A 22,258-nucleotide genomic window follows, 5' to 3' on the forward strand; every position below is an offset into this window, starting at 1 on the left:
GGTGCGTGGGCTTCTCTTTGCTGTGGCTTTTCTTGTTGCGGAGCACGGTCTCTAGGTGTGCGGGCTTCATAATTGTAACGCACAGGCTTAGTTGCTCTGCGGCATGTGGGATCTTCCCAGACCAGGGCTCGAACCCATGTCCCCTGCATCGGCAGGCGGATTCATAACCACTGTGCCACCAGGGAAGTCCCACTAGCTATTTTTTGATTTCCACTTTGACTTCTTAAGTGATCTCTTGGTTATTTAGTAACACATTGTTTAGCCTCCACATGTTTGTGTTTTTTACATTTTTTTCCCTGTAATTTATTTCTAATCTCATAGAGTTGTGGTTGGAAAAGATGCTTGATATGATTTCAGTTTTCTTAAATTTACTGAGGCTTGATTTGTGACCCAAGATGTGATCTGTCCTGGAGAATGTTCTGTGTACACTTGAGAAGAACGTGTAATCTGTTTTCAGATGGAATGTCCTATAAATATCAATTAAATCTATCTGGTCTGTTGTGTCATTTAAAGCTTGTGTTTCCTTATTAATTTTCTGTTTGGATGATCTGTCCATTGGTGTAAGTGAGGTGTTAAAAGTCCCCCACTATTAATGTGTTACTGTCGACTTCCTCTTTTACAGCTGTTAACAGTTGCCTTATATATTGAGGTGCTTCTATGTTGGGTGCATATATATTTATAATTGTTCTATCTTCTTCTTGGATTGATCCCTTGATCATTATGTAGTGTCCTTCCTTGTCTCTTGTAACATTCTTCATTTTGAAGTCTATTTTATCTGATATGAGTATTGCTACTCCAGCTTTCTTTTGATTTCCATTTGCATGGAATATCTTTTTCCATCCCCTCACTTTCAGTCTGTATGTGGCCCTGGGTCTGAAGTGGGTCTCTCTTTTTCTTTTTTCCTGTGTTGTACAATATATCCTTGTATCTTATTTATTTATTTATTTTTAAACAGCAGGTTCTTATTAGTCATCAGTTTTATACACATCAGTGTATACATGTCAATCCCAATCGCCCAATTCATCACACCATCACCACCACCACCCCACGGCTTTCCCGCCTTGGTGTCCATACGTTTGTTTTCTACATCTGTGTCTCAATTTCTGCCCTGCAAACCGGTTCATCTGTACCATTTTTCTAGGTTCCACATACATGTGTTAATATATGGTATTTGTTTTTCTCTTTCTGACTTACTTCACTCTGTATGACAGTCTCTAGATCCATCCACATCTCCACAAATGACCCAATTTCATTCCTTTTTATGGCTGAGTAATATTCCATTGTATATATGTACCACATCTTCTTTATCCATTCGTCTGTCGATGGGCATTTAGGTTGCTTCCATGACCTGGCTATTGTAAATAGTGCTGCAATGAACATTTGGGTGCATGTGTCTTTTTGAATTGTAGTTTTCTCTGAGTATATGCCCAGTAGTGGTCTTGCTGGATCATATGGTACTTCTATTTTTAGTTTTTTAAGGAACCTCCTTACTGTTCTCCATAGTGGCTGTATCAGTTTACATTCCCACCAACAGTGCAAGAGGGTTCCCTTTTCTCCACACCCTCTCCAGCATTTGTTGTTTGTAGATTTTCTGATGAAGCCCATCGTAACTGGTGTGAGGTGATACCTCATTGTAGTTTTGGGTTGCATTTCTCTAATAATTAGTGATGTTGAGCAGCTTTTCATGTGCTTCTTGGCCATCTGTATGTCTTCTTTGGAGAAATGTCTATTTAGGTCTTCTGCCCATTTTTGGATTGGGTTGTTTGTTTTTTTAATATTGAGCTGCATGAGCTGTTTATGTATTTGAGAGATTAATCCTTTGTCCGTTGATTCGTTTGCAAATATTTTCTCCCATTCTGAGGGTTGTCTTTTCGTCTTGTTTATGGTTTCCTTTGCTGTGCAAAAGCTTTTAAGTTTCATTAGGTCCCATTTGTTTACTTTTGTTTTTATTTCCATTACTCTAGGAGGTGGATCAAAAAAGATCTTGCTGTGATTTATGTAAGAGTGTTCTTCCTATGTTTTCCTCTAAGAGTTTTATAGTGTCTTGTGTTACATTGAGGTCTCTAATCCATTTTGAGTTTATTTTTGTGTATGGTGTTAGGGAGTGTTCTAATTTCATTCTTTTACATGTAGTTGTCCAGTTTTTCCAACACCACTTACTGAAGAGACTGTCTTTTCTTCATTGTATACCCTTACCTCCTTTGTCATAGATTAGTTGACCATAGGTGCGTGGGTTTATCTCTGGGCTTTCTATCTTGTTCCATTGATCTATGTTTCTGTTTTTGTGCCAGTACCATATTGTCTTGATTACTGTAGCTTTGTAGTATAGTCTGAAGTGAGGGAGTCTGATTCCTCCAGCTCTGTTTTTTTCCCTCAAGACTGCTTTGGCTATTCGGGGTCTTTTGTGTCTCCATACAAATTTTAAGATTTTTTGTTCTAGTTCCGTAAAAAATGCCATTGGTAATTTGATAGGGATTGCATTGAATCTGTAGATTGCTTTGGGTAGTATAGTTATTTTAACAATATTGATTCTTCCAATCCAAGAACATGGACTATCTCTCCATCTGTTGGTATCATCTCTAATTTCTTTCATCAGTGTCTTATAGTTTTCTGCATACAGGTCTTTTGTCTCCCTAGGTAGGTTTATTCCTAGGTATTTTATTCTTTTTGTTGCAATGGTAAATGGGAGTGTTTCCTTAATTTCTCTTTTAGATTTTTCATCATTAGTGTATAGGAATGAAAGAGATTTCTGTGCATTAATTTTGTATCCTGCAGCTTTACCAAATTCATTGATTAGCTCTAGTAGTTTTCTGGTGGCATTTTTAGGATTCTGTATGTATAGTATCATGTCATCTGCAGACAGTGACAGTTTTACTTCTTGTTTTCCAATTTGTATTCCTTTTATTTCTTTTTCTTCTCTGATTGCCGAGGCTTGGACCTCCAAAACTGTGTTGAATAATAGTGGTGAGAGTGGACATCCTTGTCTTGTTCCTGATCTTAGAGGAAATGCTTTCAGTTTTTCACCATTGAGAATGATGTTTGCTGTGGGTTTGTCATATATGGCCTTTATTATGTTGAGGTAGTTTCCCTGTATGCCCACCTTCTGGAGTGTTTTTATTATAAATTGGTGTTGAATTTTGTCAGAAGCTTTTTCTGCATCTATTGAGATGATCATATGGTTTTTATTCTTCAGTTTGTTAATATGATGTATCACATTGATTGATTTGCGTATACTGAAGAATCTTTGCATCCCTGGGATAAATCCCACTTGATCATGGTGTATTATCCTTTTAATGTGCTGTTGGATTCTGTTTGCTAGGATTTTGTTGAGGATTTTTGCATCTATATTCATTAGTGATATTGGTTTGTAATTTTCTTTTTTTGTGCTGTCTTTGTCTGGTTTTGCTATCAGGGTGATGGTGGCCTCATAGAATGAGTTTGCGAGTGTTCCTTCCTCTGCAGTTTTTTGGAAGAGTTTGAGAAGGGTGGGTGTTAGCTCTTCTCTAAATGTTGGATAGAATTCACCTGTGAAGCCATCTGGTCCTGGACTTTTGTTTGTTGGAAGATTTTTCATCACAGTTTCAATTTCATTACTTGTGATTGGTCTGTTCATATTTTCTGTTTCTTCCTGGTTCAGTCTTGGAAGGTTATACCTTTCTAAGAATTTGTCCATTTCTTCCAGGTTGTCAATTTTATTGGCATAGAGTTGCTTGTAGTAGTCTCTTAGGATGCTTTGTATTTCTGCGGTGTCTGTTGTAACTTCTCCTTTTTCATTCCTAATTTTATTGATTTGAGTCCTCTCCTGCTGTTTCTTGATGAGTCTGGCTAATGGTTTATCAATTTTGTTTATCTTCTCAAAGAACCAGCTTTAAGTTTTATTGATCTTTGCTATTGTTTTCTTTGTTTCTATTTAATTTATTTCTGCTCTGATCTTTATGATTCCTTTCCTTCTGCTAACTTTAGGTTTTGTTTGTTCTTCTTTCTCTAGTTCGTTTAGGTGTAAGGTTAGATTATTTATTTGAGATTTTTCTTGTTTATTGAGGTAGGCTTGTATAGCTATAAACTTCCCTCTTAGAACTGCTTTTGCTGCATCCCATAGGTTTTGGATCGTTGTGTTTTTGTTGTCATTTGTCTCTAGGTATTTTTTGATTTCCACTTTGATTTCTTCAGTGATCTCTTGGTTATTTAGTAATGTAGTGTTTAGCCTCCATATGTTTGTGTTTTTTACTTTTTTTCCCCTGTAATTCATTTCTAATCTCATAGTGTTGTGGTCAGAAAAGATGCTTGATATGATTTCAGTTTTCTTAAATTTACTGAGGCTTGATTTGTGACCCAAGATGTGATCTATCCTGGAGAATGTTTCGTGCGCACTTGAGAAGAAAGTGTAATCTGCTGTTTTGGGATGGAATGGCCTATAAATATCAATTAAATCTATCTGGTCTATTGTGTCATTATTGTGTTTCCTTATTAATTTTCTGTTTGGATGATCTGTCCATTGGTGTAAGTGAGGTGTTAAAAGTCCCCCACTATTATTGTGTTACTGTCAACGTTCTCTTTTACAGCTGTTAGCAGTTGCCTTATATATTGAGGTGCTCCTATGTTGGGTGCATATATATTTATAATTGTTACATCTTCTTCTTGGATTGATCCCTTGATCATTATGTAGTGTCCTTCCTTGTCTCTTGTAACATTCTTTATTTTAAAGTCTATTTTATCTGATATGAGTATTGCTACTCCAGCTTTCTTTTGATTTCCATTTGCATGGAGTATCTTTTTCCATCCCCTCACTTTCAGTCTGTATGTGTTCGTAGGTCTGAAGTGGGTCTCTTGTAGACAACATATATATGGGTCTTGTTTTCGTATCCATTCAGCAAGCCTGTGTCTTTTGGTTGGAGCATTTAATCCATTCACATTTAAGGTAATTATCGATATGTATGTTCCTGTGACCATTTTCTTAATTGTTTTGGGTTTGTTTTTGTAGGTCCTTTTCTTCTCTTGTGTTTCCCACTTAGAGAAGTTCCTTTAGCATTTGTTGTAGAGCTGGTTTGGTGGTACTGAATTCTCTTAGCTTTTGCTTGTCTGTAAAGCTTTTGATTTCTCCATTGAATCTGAATGAGATCCTTGCCAGGTAGAGTAATCTTGGTTGTAGGTTCTTCCCTTTCATCACTTTAAGTATATCATGCCACTCCCTTCTGGGTTGTAGAGTTTCTGCTGAGAAATCAGCTGTTAACCTTATGGGAGTTCCCTTGTATGTTGTCGTTTTTCCCTTTCTGCTTTCAATAATTTTTCTTTGTCTTTAATTTTTGCCAATTTGATTACTATGTGTCTCAGCGTGTTTCTCCTTGGGTTTATTCTGTATGGGACTCGCTGCGCTTCCTGGACTTGGGTGGCTATTTCCTTTCCCATGTTAGGAAAGTTTTCGACTGTAATCTCTTCACATATTTTCTTGGGTCATTTCTCTCGCTTCTCCTTCTGGGACCCCTATAATGTGAATGTTGGTGTGTTTAATGTTGTCCCAGAGGTCTCTTAGGCTGTCTTCATTTCTTTTTCATTCTTTTTTCTTTATTCTGTTCTGTGGCAGTGAATTCCACCATTCTGTCTTCTAGGTCACTTATCCGTTCTTCTGCCTCCGTTATTCTGCTATTGATTCTTTCTAGTGTATTTTTCATTTCAGTTATTGTATTGTTCATCTCTGTTTGTTTGTTCTTTAATTCTTCTAGGTCTTTGTTAAACATTTCTTGCATCTTCTCAATCTTTGCCTCCATTCTTTTTCCGAGGTCCCAGATTATCTTCACTATCATTATTCTGAATTCATTTTCTGGAAGTTTGTCTATCTCCATTTAGTTGTTTTTCTGGGGTTTTATCTTGTTCCTTCATCTGGTACATAGTCCTCTGCCTTTTCATTTTGTCTGTCTTTCTGTTAATGTGGTTTTCGTTCCACAGGCTGCAGGACTCTGTAGTTCTTCTTGCTTCTCGGGCTTGCCTTTTAACGAAACCAACTGCAGTGCATATCTCAGGAAAGAATCACAATGCAAAATAAATATAAATTGGAGCTGGTGAATAAAGCTTTGTTAATCATGGGGAAGAGCATTACTATGTTTTGTCAAGTAATTTTAACAGCTGTATTCTGTGCTTATATGGAATTTTTTTTTGTCTCCATGTTATATGGCCTCAGATATTTGTATTTAGAGTTACTCATATTCATTATGAATTTATTTTCTTCCTTAGGTTTCTTTAAGTTTGATTCTCACCCCCCCCTCCACCCCTCAGGTTTTTAGTGTATGCAAGTAGGTTTTTCAGTTTGCATACCCATACTGCCTCACCATCAACAGTGTTCTTGGGATCAGATTAACAGTTGGACTCATGAGACAAGATAGGCTTCACTCAGCACTAAGCTTATTTATCATTAAACAAGGATACAGGATGGGAAACAGCACAGCTTGAACAGCAGCATCATAGTAGAGAACTCCTGAGTTCTAGGTAGAGCTTGCATATATCCCAGGCCTCTCAGCTTAATAGGTTCGTGGTCCTGAGGAGCATGACTGGGTGAGGAAGACTACCTAATAAGTTCATTGAAGCTATTACCTCTGGAGTTCCTTCAGCTTTTATACCTTGTTCCCATTCTCCAGTGCAGCAGCATCTCATCAGTATTAGAGAAACAATCTTAACAGTGAACCACAGACCCTTGGGCAAGTACACAGTAACTCCAGCCAGATTCTCATTAATCTCTGTAACTCAGTATACTCCTATAAATTCTGAGTTAAGAGTTTCAAGAGGGACTTCCCTGGTGGTGCAGTGGTTAAGAATCCTCCTGCCAATGCAGGGGAGGGACACTGTTTCAATCCCTGGTCCGGGAAGATTCCACACACTGTGGAGCTTAGAACTAAGCCCGTGCGCCACAACTACTGAGCCCGTGTGCCACAGCTGCTGAAGCCTGCACGCCTAGAGCCTGTGCTCCACAACAAGAGAAGCCACCACAATGAGAAGCCTGTGCACCACAGTGAAGAGTTAGCCCCCACTCACCACAACTAGAGAAGGCCCCAATGCAGCCATAAATAAATAAATAAGTTTCAAGAATAATTTGGCCAAGTGCCAACCAAGTGCCAAATCCTCAGGTGTTCTGAAGCTAACAGAAAGGTTACAAACCAGCTGTTAACCCTTTCAATTAAGGTCTGTAAACAGACAGCCAACAGTCAGTCCAGAGATATTTTCTTTGTCCTCTTTGATTTTTTTTAAATTATGGAAAATACTAACATATACAAAAGTGATTGAAATTGTATAACAGATCACCCATGTTCATTACCCATCTTTACCAATTAATTTATGGCTAATCTTATGTTACCTATCCTTTGACAGTTCTCCATTTCCTGTTTGAAGCAAATTCTAGGCCTAACATTTTATTGATAAATATTTCACTGTCTCTAAAGGTGACTCTTCTGAAAAAAATAACCATACCATAATCATATGCAGACATATACACACATATGTTCCTAAATGTCAGAAATCCTTACAGTGTTCAAATTTCTAATTGTTTAGTTAATGTTTATTTTTTGATGTTTGAATTTGAATCCAAATCAGGTTCAAACATTTGGGTTGGTGTTGTAAATTTTTTTTGTTTTTAATAGATTATCCCACCATTTCTTTTTATGTTTCTTGAGATTTATTTGTTGAACAAGCTAGGTCATTTGTCCTGTAGTGTTTCTTTCCCATTATTGCACACACTGAACTTTACAGATTGCATCCCTGTGTTACGTAATGTGTTCTTTCTGTGCTTCTATTTCATATAACTTTGTAGTTAGATCTAGAAAATTGATCAGATGTAGTTTTGATTTTTTTAAATTCTATTTGATGGGAGCAAGAGTCACTTAGGACAGGTTGTCTCTGTGCTCTGCAGTGGCCATTGGTGGGCAGTGCCTCCTTAGGAGTTGTAAAATGGTGATATTCTAACTCTGTAATTCCTTATTCATTTATTCTTGGAGTACTTTTGATAAAGAGCATCTTCCCTTCATCTACTATTTGATTAGCCAGTGGTACAGTTCATATATGATAAGAAGGATAAATGCTTTATATTTTATTTACCTATATCATTATGAACTGATGGATTCTAATATATTTTGTGTTCCACTGTATTGTAGTTATCCATATATCAATATTGTCCCAGCTTTAGCCTGAATTCACTTACTTCGTTTTAATTAAGGCATAATGGACTTAAAATATTCTATTGATTTCAGGTATACAACAGTGATTTGATATTTTTATACATTACAAAATGATCACCATAATAAGTCTAGTTACTCTCTGTCACCATACAGAGATACTACAATATTATTGACTATATTCCCTGTGCTCTACACTATATCCCCATGACTTATTTTATAACTGGAAGTTTGTACCTCTTAATCCCATAAACCTACTTTCCCATCCCCTTAATCACCTTCTCCTCTGGCAACCACTAGTTTCTTCACTGTATCTATGAGTCTGTTTCTGTTTTGTTATGTATGTTCATTTGTTTTGTTCTTTAGATTCCACATATAATTGAAATCACACAGTATTTGCCTTTTTCTGTCTGACTTATTTCACTTAGCATAATACCCTCTAGATCCATCCATGTTGTCACAAGGGGTAGGAGGTTCTTCCTTTTTTATGGCTAAGTAATATTCCATTGCTTGTGTGTGTGCATGCGCGTGCGCACACGTGTGTGCGAGCTACATCTTCTTTATCCATTCACGTATCGATGGACACTTAGGTTGCTCCCATATCTTGGCTATTGTAAATAATGCTGCAGTGAAGGTTGAGTTGCATATATCTTAAAGAATTAGTGTTTTCGTTTTCTTTGGATAAATACCCAGAAATAGAATTGCTGGGTCATATGGCACTGCTATTTTAACTTTTTGAGGATCCTCCATGCTACTTCCCATACTGGCTATACCAATTTACATTCCCACAAACAGTGCACAAGGGGTCCCTTTTCTCCACATCTTCACCAATGCTTGTTATGTGTTGTTTTTTTTGATAATAGCCATTCTGACAGGTGTGAGGTGCTATCTCATTATTTTGATTTGCATTTCTCTGATGATTAGTGATGTTGAGCATCTTTTCATGTGCCTGTTGGCATCTGTATGTCTTCTTTGGGAAAATGTCTATTCAGGTCCTCTGCCCATTTTTTAATCAGATTGTTGAATTCACTTCTTTAAGTCCACCATGGTTTGAATTAGAATACTGTTAGGTGGGCGAAGCTCTGTCCAGTCTGTCATATATTTCTCCATTTCCTGGTTAACCTCACTTATCTGTGTTAGTTTCCTCATCCTTAAAGCATTTGAGTTTTGAGACCCCTTTTAAAATTAAACTTCCTTAACCCAAAATAAAATTTAAATTTGAAATTACTTTTTGTAGAGACCCCAAAACATAGTTATTAATCATTGGCAAATGACTACCACTACCCCCTGTTGTAAGTCTGCTCTTCAACCGAAGCTAAATTTCTTAATCATTAGAGGAATACTCAGGCATTGAATAAGCCCATGCCAGTAGAATCGTGTTTCTTATCTTTCCACATTCATGCATAGTATTTTTTCTATTACTTCTCTCCTACAGTTGTACTTCCAATATTGATAATAAGAGAAAAAGTTGAAAACTACAAAAAGATTAGAATCTGGGATTCTTGAATGTTATTTCTGTGCCTTTAAAAAAGTATGTTATTCATATGATTCCTAAAATTAACTTAGTTTAATGTTTTAGATTTACCTATTACTTTTCCAGAATTCTTTAGATATAAATGTAACTGACCCATGAATCTGGAGATCTGGATTCTAATCTTGAGTCTTAACTCCTTTCCTGTACCCCTCAGTTCAAATAGCTGGATGAGCTAAGTGTTAAATACTGGACTTTGAGAATCTGCAAAAAATCTAAACTTCCACTTAAAAAGTTTGTCTAAAAGTGTTGACCAAACCGTTTTGCTTTTTATTAAAGCTAGGAAAGAAGAAAAGAAAAGGCATAAATCATCATCCTCCTCCTCATCATCATCCAGTGACTCGGATAGTTCAAGCGATTCTCAGTCCTCTTCTGATTCTTCTGATTCTGAAAGTGCTTCTGAAGAGAAATCAAAAAAAAGAAAGAAGAAACATAGGAAAAATTCTCGTAAACACAAGAAAGAAAAGAAGAAGCGAAAGAAAAGCAAGAAAAGGTCTTAATTTACTTTTACAGTACTGACTTTGTATTCTAATTCCCTTCTGTTTATATATAAATCTATTGTGATTTTGGATCAATTATATGGAACATGAAAGTAGTGAGAAATGTTTCATAGCATGAAGTATAAGACCATTTTGATATTCTACAGTCTATAGATTAAATTTGGGTACATTCATTTTAATTTTCAACAAAACCATTCAGTTCATTTTGTCTGAACTCAATGACCTTTTGGTTATATAGGTTTGTATTTTATGGGAGGAATATAAGATTAGTGAGAATTATAGGAAACCAATGATTGTTTTCTTTATTTTCTGTAGCAGTCTCTCGCTTTTTTGTTCTTTATTTTTTTTTCCTCCTATGATAGCATAGGGTAGAAAGCAGATAATGTCAGCATATTTCTTTTCTGTTTTATCTGAAATAATCTATGGTGGTACTAAAACTCATCTTTATAAGCCTGTTGCCTCTAAAGCAATTTCTTTACCTATATTTTCAAGTATTTTAAATTTATCAGAGGGCATTGCACATGAAGTATCATATTTTGGTTCCATTTTATTGGAAAATATTTTTTGAGAACGTGATAACAGAAACATTTGGTTTTGGTTTTTGGTTGGTTTGTCAGAGGAATGAGTATTTTCCCCATGTAATTGCATCTTTGGTCAGAGATGGGGGACAGAATGATGTATATATTGTACATATTACAAAGGAAAGAAATACCAACAATTGGAAAATCGGGGTAGGTACATAATAACCAAGTGGAATTTGTTTTGTATGTTTCTATTAAAGCGCATCTAGTGAAAGTGAGGCTGAAAATCTTGAAGCACAACCCCAGTCTACTGTTCGTCCAGAAGAAATCCCTCCAGTACCTGAAAATAGATTCCTAATGAGAAAAAGTCCTCCTAAAGCTGATGAAAAAGAAAGGAAGAACAGGGAGAGAGAGAGAGAGTGGTATGTGAATATGTTTACTTTATAAACTGCCCTACACTCTCTACCACAGAACCTTTCTTTTTTAAAAAACCATATTTGCTTATTTTAGATAAGATTTAATTGGTGACCTTGTCCCAAGATTGAAATTTCTTAATAGGATAATGTTAGCAAAGCTCCTTTTTGCTAACCACATAGCTGAAAAGATAAATTGACTTAATTCAGACAGATTTTTGAATAAAAGTTACATTAATTAAAAAAAAAAAACAAGCACTGCAAATGACAAAAAGATATGTTAAGTGTCATTCCAAACAAATTCCATTTAAAACAAGTGTTTTACTCTGTTATTTGTATACATTAAACTTTTAAGCAAGTAAGAACCTTTATTTTTCAGTTTGTCTGATGGGGGAAAATGCTGTTTTTCTTGCCTGGTTTACAATATTGTTGTATTGAAAATAGATAGCATATTCAAGTACTTTGAAAATTTTTCTACATAAGTTCACATTATTAGTATTAGAAGTTGTTAGTTCTTTATGGATCATTTTAATAATTATGTCCAAAGATAGAAAAAAAGATGGGTATCTCTTATTTATAATTGGAAATAACGTATTTAAAAGTAATAAAATTCTGAGCATTCCCCCTATACTTTCATAATATAGTAAACATATAAAAATAAGTCTTGGTTACTTGAATTGGGATAATTTTGATGGATTGGATTGAGTTTACTCAGTTAATAGGAAATTGTGTTTCTAAGAAAGTAAATATTAAGGAGAAGATATTTGAACTACTTTAGAATGCATTTTTCAAATATACACAGATATTGTTAGTGCTAATTAAATATTAACTCATTATTATTTGAAAATAAATAGTTTCCCTTTCTGGTATAAAGCATAATATTAAACATTTTGCTAATTCAGACCATCTTGTCTCTGTTTAATTCACATTAATTACATTTCTCTATAGTTTTATTACCAGTGAACAACTGCTTATAGGATAGTAAGATACTTTAGAATCAGATAGCTTTAAAATTGTTCTCTCAACAGCATATAGCCTACTCTGAGTTCCTTAGCACTATCAAGTTGACTTCATCTTAGTGATGATTATATAACAGTGTTTCTCAACAGGACACAGTTGGCATTTGGGAACAGGATAGTTCTTCATCTTCACACATTACAAGATTTTAGCATTCCTGACTTGTCACTCAGTACCAATAGCACCCTCTAGTCATTGACAGTTGTAAAAATGCTCCCATACTTTTCCAGATACCTACTAGGATTGATAATATTCCTGGTTGAGAACCACTGATTATATATGTAAGACTTTAAATTTATTAGTTTAGATCAGTAAAGCTATGTTCTCCAGATTTATTTTTATAAAATAATGTTTTTTAATTTTCCCTTTGCTTCCTTCTAGTAATCTACTTAACTCCCAGCCTGCTTCATACCAGAGGCGACTTTTAGTTACTAGGTCTGGCAGGAAAATTAAAGGAAGAGGACCAAGGGTAGGTGATTCTTTTCCCAGAAGTCCTAATAGTATTGCATTTATCTTAAATAATCCTGGAGTGTTTCTTAAGTATTGTTTTATACATAAGTAGTTAAAATTTAGAGTAGATAAGGATATTGAATTATATGTTCTCTTTTTATAGTAACATCTTTGTGTTGGTTCTTCCACGTTGAAAATCCATGGGATGTTAATGGATTTTACATGTACATGGCATAAAATGAGACTGAGATCTTTCTTGTATCCCTTTGTTACTTCCTGACTGCTGTGTCCCTATGCTTGTTAAAAATTAACCCTATTCTTTTATTTCATACTCTTTCTCTTCACTGGACTCTCCTCATCAGAATTTAAATATCTTCTTGTTTTTTCAAAACTTTTAACCAACGTGGCTATACTTAGTATATTATTTCTTCAGTTCCTACTCATTCCTCAGCCATTTCAGTTTGTCCTGCCATTCTGCTGAAAACAGCACTTGCTTTATGGTCAGTTCCATGTCACAGAATCCATTGGATCCTTTCAGTCTTTGTCTTATTTAATCTCCCTCCTTGTAATACTCTTTCCCCTCTGCTTCCATCATCTTTTCTTCCTGTCTCTGGCCAGTCTATCTTAAATTTCCAATGCTAGTTCATGCTCTTCTACCTGATCTTTAAATATTGTAGTACCTCAGGGTTCTAACTCTTCTCACTCTGCATATGCTTCTTGGGCAATATCATCACTCTCGTAACTTCACTGGGTACCTGTATGCTGATAACTGTCAGTTTTTCATCTGCCTTTCTGGCACCAAAGGCTTATTTGATGACCATTTAGGTGCCTAATGGGCACTTTAAACTCATCATATACCATGGTAAGCATAAACACTTCTTCAGGCCTGACCCTCCTTTAGATTTCTGGTCTCAGTGACAGACACTGCCACCTGTGCAAGTACTTAAACCTGAAGCCCAAGAATCATTTTGTTTCTCCCCTTTCTTTCCTACCTTATATAACTTATCCATCACCAGATCCTGTCAGTTCAACCTCAACCTCCCAAATACTCTGAAATCTATCTGCTTCTCTCAAGCTCCACTCCTACCATCTTAGTTCAATTCACCATTGTATATTCTCTGAACTATAAATGGCTTCCTAACTGTTCTCATGGCAGTTTTCAAACTTTTTTGTCTTCGGACCTCTTTACACTCTTAAAAATGATTGAAGATTCAGAAGAGCTTTTGTTGATGTGGGATATAGCTATCGATATTTACTGTTTTAGAACTTAAACCCAAGAAATATTTAAAGCAAGAACATATAAAAACACATTTCATTAGCAGTGAAAGCAAAGAATCAAACCACGTTATGCCTCATTGATTTCCTACCTGAAAATGGGTAAATTTAGTTATTTTAGAAGGCATGGAAAAATCAGACATTTTTTTGAACCTAGAAATATGTACACTTTAGCAATTGTTGTAATGCTTTTATATTTTTATATATTAATTTTTTCCCCTCTTTTTTTAAAGCGTTATCGAACTCCTTCTAGATCCAGATCAAGGGATCGTTTCAGACGTAGTGAGACTCCTCCACATTGGAGGCAGGAGATGCAGAGAGCTCAAAGAATGAGGGTATCAAGTGGTGAAAGATGGATCAAAGGGGATAAGTAAGATTTAACTCTTATTTCAAATGTAGTAACAAGTATTTTTTTTAACTATTTAAAATTATTTCAGTTAAAGCCATTTCAGTTGTTTCTGAATGTCTTAAGGAAAATAGAATATCATTTCAGCAATAATGGACACCATTGTTTTCCTAATAAAGTTTCCCCAAAACTTTTTTTCTTCATTTTTTAGGAGTGAGTTAAATGAAATAAAAGAAAATCAAAGAAGCCCAGTTAGAGTAAAAGAGAAAAAAATTACTGATCATAGGCATGTTTCTGAGAGTCCAAACAGAAAAAGTGAAAAGGAAAAGAAAGTTAAAGACCATAAATCTGACAGCAAAGAGAGAGACATCAGAAGAAATTCAGAAAAAGATGATAAATATAAAAACAAGGTAAAGAAAAGGGCCAAATCGAAAAGTAGGAGTAAGAGCAAAGAGAAATCAAAGAGTAAGGAAAGAGATACAAAGCATAATAGACATGAAGAAAAGAGGATGAGGTCAAGGAGTAAAGAACGGGATCATGAGAATGTTAAAGAAAAAGAAAAGTCTGATTCTAAAGGAAAAGATCAGGAAAGGAGTAGAAGTAAAGAGAAGTCTAAACAGTTAGAATCCAAAAGCAATGAGCATGATCATAATAAAAGTAAGGACAAGGACAGACGTGCACAGTCTAGGAGTAGAGAACGCGATGTAACTAAAGGCAAACACAGTTACAATAGTAGAACAAGGGAACGAAGCAGAAGTAGGGACAGGAGCAGAAGAGTGCGGTCTAGAAGCCATGACCGAGATCGCAGCAGAAGCAAGGAGTATCATAGATACAGAGAACAGGAGTACAGGAGAAGAGGAAGGTCACGGAGCCGAGAGAGAAGAGCAACGCCAGGAAGATCAAGAAGTAAAGATAGGAGGAGAAGGAGGAGAGATTCACGGAGCTCAGAGAGAGAAGAAAGTCAAAGCAGAAACAAAGAAAAATACAGAAACCAAGAAAGTAAAAGTTCACACAGAAAAGAGAATTCTGAGGGTGAGAAGAGAATGTACTCTAGAAATCGTGATCATAGTAGCTCAAATAGTAACAGGGAAAAAAAGGCTGATAGAGATCAAAGTCCGTTCTCAAAAATGAAACAAAGTAGTCAGGACAATGAATTAAAGTTCTCCACTTTGAAAAATAAGGAGGATGAGAAGACCAGATCCTCAGTGGAAAAAGAAAACCAAAAATCAAAGGGTCAAGAAAATGACCACACACATGATAAAAATAAAAAATTTGATCATGAATCAAGCCCTGGAACAGATGAAGACAAAAGTGGATGAGTGAGTTATATAAACTTGTTTCCATTCTGTCTCAAATTTTAAGTTTTAGAGACTTGCTGATGAATCCCCTTTATGTTGTTTTCTTTTCATTGTTTTGGGTTTATGTTTGTCTTTTTTTTTTTTTTTTCCAATGTGGACTTTATTGAGTCGATCTTTTGATAATCTGCAACCTGGATAATTTGTACTGCAAAAGTTTTAATAAACTTGAAATGAGAAAAACACTTTGGTGTAATACTGTGTGCTGTGTTTAACTATTTCATGTATGCATTTTTGTGTTGCAACAATCAGCCAGTAGCAAACATGCTATTCTACACCCTAATTTGTGTGATGGGCCAGTTGGAAACAAACATAACTGATTGTTGGAATACATTGTTACAAAAGCTTATGTTTCTCATGATTAACCTTAGAAGCCACTAGGTAGAAGAAATCTTGTGTAGATTTTTCTATTGCATTTATAACAGAGGCTTGCAGCAGCAGCAGCTTTTAATTACACAGAAGTGGGACCCTAATAACTTGAGATATTAAGTCATTACTTTTGATTTTATAGTAATTTGCGCTTTAAAATACATAGTTATTTATATTGCACTTCATGTTACTCTTTATAGTTCTGCTGGTAGCTTGTTTCATATTAATATTTTTCCTCTTTAGTTTTGCTTTACTTCACTGTCTATAAATATAGTTTAGTATTTTTTTTCAGTTGATGTACTGATTGGGCTTGGCTTGCTGTTACACAGCATCTGACAAGAACTGTACCGTGAAGATCAGGTTGTAATTCTCAATTCTGTGTTGCTGTTGGTCTGAAGAGATGAAACTGTTGCTTTGGGGGAATGTTTTATTATTATTATTATCATTACCCTTCTCTAAAATGAAAAAAATAGTTTTCTCACTAAAACATACCACTTGTGCAGGTCTTTATGTTAGACAGATTCTAAAAATTGTTAGTATTGACACATTAACTTAGATTTCTCTTTTTGGCCACTGACCTATATAGAGTTGAGTATTAAATGTTGCATGGTTGTTTTTTTTAACTTGAACTGACTTCTCCTAACTCTCATAACTGTGAGTTTCAACTGGCAAGAAAATGCATCTTTTTTATCTGTATATCACAGTAGGCTGTAGCATGTTTATGACTCTGGTTTCTTCTATTCAGGTGGCTTTATACCATAACTGTTAATCATTATTTTAACTTGGCATGTATAACATTGCCACATAGAGTAGAAAGTTGCAAAATTTGATAGCTTACAGTGTGAAACATTAAAGATATCCAAAGTCCGTTTAGAATTTTGTGTGTTGTATATTGCTATTTTAGTGATGTGTGGCCTTTTATTCTGTAATTTCTCTTCTAAATAAAATATTGAACATCCAGTAAACACAAAACCTGCCTCATTTGAAAAGAAATTTCAGAAATCCAATTAGTAGTTGCCTCTAGAGTGCTTTTGTACTTTAATATTTGTCAGTAGTGTCAAATAGCTACTCTGTTACCAAGGTAGCTCCTTCGTAAACCCAGTAGCTACTCAATGTTATTTGTACTGAGCAAAGCAATGCTTATTAGCATAATACTTCCCATTATTGATTAATACAATAATGATACATTTGGCATTGTGGTAGCCATTTATATAACAAATAGAGTAATGATTGTTTGCAATATCTTGAAACAAATATCCGTAGCAGAGTCTCACCAAATTTTTTTCCTTATGGTAAAAGTAATAGATGTTTATGATAATCCAGGGTGATTGATTCCTTAGAGACTTTGACCACAAACCTTAGAGATAATTGAGTCTTGAGTCCCCAAGCTGTATAATGTTATATATTTTAAATTAGTTATTGTTTGTCTTAAATTCAGTAAACTGCATTTAAAAAGCCTTTGTTATGAACTGTTTGAGCTTCAAGAAAGGTGCTGTTTAAGAAAGGATTTCTAATAACAATTATATTTAAAAAAAAAAAACATGCTAAGTAAAAATAGTTCTATGTTGTCTGATCCTGGAGCTTTATCCACTAAGAATTATAGACAAGTAACCATAGGAGAAAAAAATAGTAATTTCTTTAAGTAGTATTCTGTTTTGGTCATCAAAGAAGCAATTCCATGCTAAACATTATTTATAAGCCTTTTTAAAAAAACTTCGTTAGCTGTTTTTACAGTAGAACAGATATGTGAAGGAGTTGAAGTGAGAGATGACAATCAGCTAGATTTTATTTTCAGAATATAAATAACATTTCGAAAATGATCAAACAGCATTAATTGTACCTCATCTGCCTTTGCATCTGAATAGTACACCAATCAAATGAACCTGTCATTACATTTTTAATAGTTGTGCAACCTTTAGTTTTTACTTTGAACAACTCTGTTTTCCTAAAAGTCAACTATTTAATTCTTTACTGCCAAATTGTTAATAGTTACGTTTGAGCTTACAGTTTACCTCAAAGTATCTTTGATTTAATATTCTCTTAAAGATATTTAAATTAGTTTGTTTTTATTGCTTGATTGGCAATATATGAGAAATTTTTTCATGATTATTTCATGTGAATTCTTTTTCTGGGTAAACCGTCTGCCACAGAAATTGACACTGCAGAGAGATTAATGTTAAAGAGCTTGTAGAGAAGCTACTAGGTTGCTTTAAAACATTTTTAAGTTACTCTATAGGTAGTGAGTTCATAGAGCATTGTAGTTTCTAAGTTTCTTAATCAGATCCCTCAGAGAAGTTTCAAAGAATTTGTCTTATAAATCCATCTTTGCACAAGTGTAATATTGATTCATATTGGCTTTGCCTAATGGCCTTTGATTCTGTATTCAGTGGAAGGTATGAAGCTGAAAAGTAAAAATTTCTTAATATTGGGGACAGGAACACACTAGGCTTCTCATGTTTTCAGTAGTAGTAATTACTGACAGTTCTAATTTGTTTTCAGGTTAGTGTGTGGAACAAATTAGTATGGTTTTAGTAGTTGATTTTGCTTTTACTCTGGGTGGCAGTTTTTTTCATCACACTTTGAACCTTTATGGAATTTGAAAAATTCCATCAGCAAGGTCAGAGAAGGGAGTTGTGGAGGGGTTTTGTTTGTTTTTATGTACTGGGGGGAGTGGTGGGATTGATTTGTGTGTCTGCCCTGCCCCCCTTTTTCAAGCAAATTCCTATGTTTACCAAAAGTACATGCTGTATATTTTGTTCCCCCTTTGTGTGTTTATAGTATTTTGAAGGATAAATGAATTGGGTATTTGTATGTGGGGATATTAAAAGTTATGGCTGCTCTCTTTATGGAAGGGAAAAACAAATGAAGTTAATGCACTTCTTTTCCTAGCTCAGAAGTCACTGTGATGTATATTTTTTTAATGAAATTTAGGAATAAAGCTGTTGTTCCAATTGTATAATTAGTTTCAAAATGCTGCTTCTCTTATCATTAGTCTAGTAACTGTTAAAACTGTTTTCTGCAAACTGCATTTTACAGAATTTAAACTCTGAAACTATCAACTTTTATAGTTAAACATTGTATAAAATAAACTATACTATCAAACTGTTTGTTTTTGTATTTTTTAAATCATTGTATTAGCTTATTCGGCCTTTATTTTTATTAAAAGCTAAATAATGAAGATAATTAAAATAATACTTTTATTTTACCCATGGGGATACAGAAATTGTATTAGGAAAAAACTGAGCAACGAGTTTAACAATGCTGAACTTCTTTTAAGAATTTAGCCAGCGGTGACAATTTCCAGGTTTAGGAATAAGTTCTAGTGTAATTGTTTAATCATAGTGCTTCACATTGCAAGGTGTCTTTTGCCTCAGCAGACTTTTAAGGTTATACATGGAATTTGCATTACTGTCAACTGGAATGCTACTATTTGCTTTTTAATTCCTCCAAATTTCTCAGCAGCGGGAACACTGTATTATATTCTGTGCCTGCCAGCTTTAATATAACACTTACCATTGTAAAGCCATATAAATGTTAATTGAGTTTGTAAAACAGATTGTCTAGTTTTTGGTTTCTTGTTTATTTTTGGTTTTATTTAAATTAGACATATTTAGGGAAAATGAACCTAGTTAACTTGAGAGTTAGTCACTGAAAATATATATGCTTAAGTAAAAATGTTCTGACCATTCAGTGGTTTATATGTGTTAGCAGGTGAATATTATTAAACTCTCAAATTCTGGAGTGTTTTTAAATGTTTTATTAAGCCAGGAGAATATGTAAAATGTGAGTGCTTCATATGGACTGTGCAAATTTGTTATTAAAATACTTTTAGTTTCAATGTGCTTTTTCTATTTTCATTGCTTTCTAGGTTTCTTTCCTAAACATATTTCCTAACCTAGTACTGTGTTTCTTTTTTAAGTGCGGATTCATAATTTTTACACCTCCCCCACCCCACCAAGTCCTCTCAATACCCAAAATGTCTTAGTTCCAGTTTACATCTTTGCCACAAATTTTAGCTATGGTTTCTTTTATCAAATTAGCAGATCAGAGCAGTTGTGTACTAATAGGTGCAGTTGTACAATATTATGAATATACTTAATGCCACTGAATATTCTTAAATGGCTAAAATTTTACATTTGGTTGTGTATGTGTTTTATCAAAATAAAAAATGGAGTCTGACTTAATCTTGAGTGGGGAAGAATCAATTAGATCAGACATAATTGTACTTAGATGAAAAGCAGCTTTATTAACATTATAAGCATATAATTCACTTGAATTTGTAGCTCATAATATTAGCTATGACTTAGTCTTCTTAAAAATAAACTTTTTTCTACCATGTAAAACCTAGCCTTCCCTTAGACTTTTGAAAAGTATTATATTTTGATCCCTGAGAGAGATAAAAAGGGAGCTGGACTCCAGTGATATCATTTGCCTGATAGCTGGGTCTTAATACACCTCTGTCCACAAAAACTGGTCCACGACCACCTCCAGGTCCTTCCTGTACAGCTTTTACAAGAGGATAAATATATTTGTTTGTTGATTCAGACTCAGATTCAATTACTTCTCTGGCATAATCCTGAAATTCCTTCTCCTTTTCAGCCACAAGAGCTTCAGTAAGTCTGCAGTACTCTAGTTCTGCTTGTTTTGCTTGCAGTGCATTAAATTTATTTTTGGCCTATTTGGGAAGGAAAGAAAAAATATACTTTGTATTAGTAAAAAAAAAAAAAAATCAATTTTCTAAATATATGTAGCATTTGAAGTTGTAGATAGAGCTTTCTAAACTCACTGATATTTGACAAGTCCTGACTTAACTATATACTATAGTTTATTTCAGAAATTCTCCCATGCTTCTCACAATAGTATGTTCAAAGTAGTGGCTCAGTATTATGTGATGGTACATCTTCAAACAATGCAGCATGCAATTAAGATCAAAAATCAACCAAGTTTAAAATCCTGTTTCTACCATTTAGAAGATGTGACTTTGACAAGTGTAGAAGACATACCAATCGCTGTCCCCATCCATCCAATGTCCTGAAGGAATGCACCGAAACCCACTGTCCCAAATCAGCCAGATATACCATGTGACTCAGCCACATAAGCTTAAGTCTGCAATGAATATCTGAATTAAGTGGTTAAACCAGTTACATTCTCTTTCCTAAGAATTTGAAGTTGGAACAAGTGACATTTATCAATGTTGGAGCTAGGTAGAATAAAAGTAAGCAATCTACCTACCAAAAACCAGTTTACTAACATTTCATAATTTTTTTCTTTTAACTTTATAATTTACACAACCATTGTTCTTTTAACTGCTCATATGAGGTGACTAATGGGTTTTTAAAGATTTCTATAAAGTTTTGGTTGACACCTTTTCATTGTGTCTTCTCAGAAGCATTTTAAGAAATGCTGAGTTTATCAAAAATCAAGATTTTTGTCTACTTATGAATATATTTAGTATTCATGAAAATATATTTCAAACTCAGTAACCAACACTTAAGCATAAAATAGTAGCTTAAACCTGATAGATCTACCAGGAATTGAAATTTATGAGGAAATAAAACAACCATATGAATACAAAATACCAAATTTTTGTTAGTGCTACATTTCAAAACAGGCTTTCATGCTATTTGTTGAATAGGGGATAGGATACTAGGAGTTTGAAAAAATAGAAAATGACATTCAATAACATTAGGAAAAAATCAGAAAAGACTATCTCATCAGTGGTAAAATGCTGTAATTTGGGATCTTAACAAGGAGCAGTTGGGATATACTGTATTGGTTTGGTAGCAGTTTTGTAGAAAGATATTGAGGGAACAGGGAGAAATATTTGAAGTACAGAAAAGAAATGAGAATGGAAGGAAAGGTAACCATAATGGAATATATGACTGGTCCCTCAAACTTTATATACATTAAGCATAAATACAGATTTGTAAAGAAACTTTTAAAATACTGGTTTAAAATCCTAAAAATTAAAACACATGGGGATAAAGTAACAAATACCTTTGGAGGATATTAGAGAGCTAATTATTTTGAAAACTCGAAAGTACAGTTAAAGAATCAAATATTTATCCTGTCTTTTAAAATTGTACTTCAGAGAAACTGCTGATCATGAAAATTTCTTTGAAAACTTCAGCAAATCGATGAGAAGGAAGGAGAAAATACTAACATTTTTCCACCTGATGAATTAAATCTAGGTAACAATCATCAAAGGCTGTTTGTATCACACAAAGTGAGACAACAATCATGACATGCCTTCTAATGGAAATACACAACAACAGTTATGAGGAATTTTCACCAAAAAATTGAACCTGAATCTGACCTAAACTAG

At 34.4% G+C, this 22,258-nt stretch overlaps 2 protein-coding genes across 12 annotated transcripts in view; one reads left to right on the plus strand and one right to left on the minus strand.

Moving 5' to 3' along the window:
• Positions 1–15,749, plus strand: part of PPIG (peptidylprolyl isomerase G) — a 41,797-nt gene extending 26,048 nt beyond the window's left edge. For all 6 annotated transcript variants that reach the window (XM_082465382.1, XM_082465377.1, XM_082465378.1 and 3 more), the window contains 5 exons: positions 9,967–10,180; positions 10,969–11,130; positions 12,520–12,607; positions 14,097–14,233; positions 14,421–15,749. In XM_082465382.1, coding sequence (XP_082321508.1) covers positions 9,967–10,180; positions 10,969–11,130; positions 12,520–12,607; positions 14,097–14,233; positions 14,421–15,528 — 1,709 coding nt within the window. In that variant the 3' untranslated portion in view covers positions 15,529–15,749. The remainder of the gene's footprint in view (positions 1–9,966; positions 10,181–10,968; positions 11,131–12,519; positions 12,608–14,096; positions 14,234–14,420) is intronic.
• Positions 15,598–22,258, minus strand: part of CFAP210 (cilia and flagella associated protein 210) — a 35,718-nt gene continuing 29,057 nt past the window's right edge. For 3 of the 6 annotated variants that reach the window (XM_082465414.1, XM_082465413.1, XM_082465415.1), the window contains exon 9: positions 15,598–20,608. In XM_082465414.1, coding sequence (XP_082321540.1) covers positions 20,264–20,608 — 345 coding nt within the window. In that variant the 3' untranslated portion in view covers positions 15,598–20,263. The remainder of the gene's footprint in view (positions 20,609–22,258) is intronic. The other 3 variants (XM_082465416.1, XR_014264755.1, XR_014264756.1) reach the window with 3 other exon arrangements.

The sequence above is a fragment of the Balaenoptera physalus genome (assembly GCF_965194825.1).
Source record: "Balaenoptera physalus genome assembly, chromosome: 6".
Taxonomy (NCBI): Eukaryota; Metazoa; Chordata; class Mammalia; order Artiodactyla; family Balaenopteridae; genus Balaenoptera; species Balaenoptera physalus.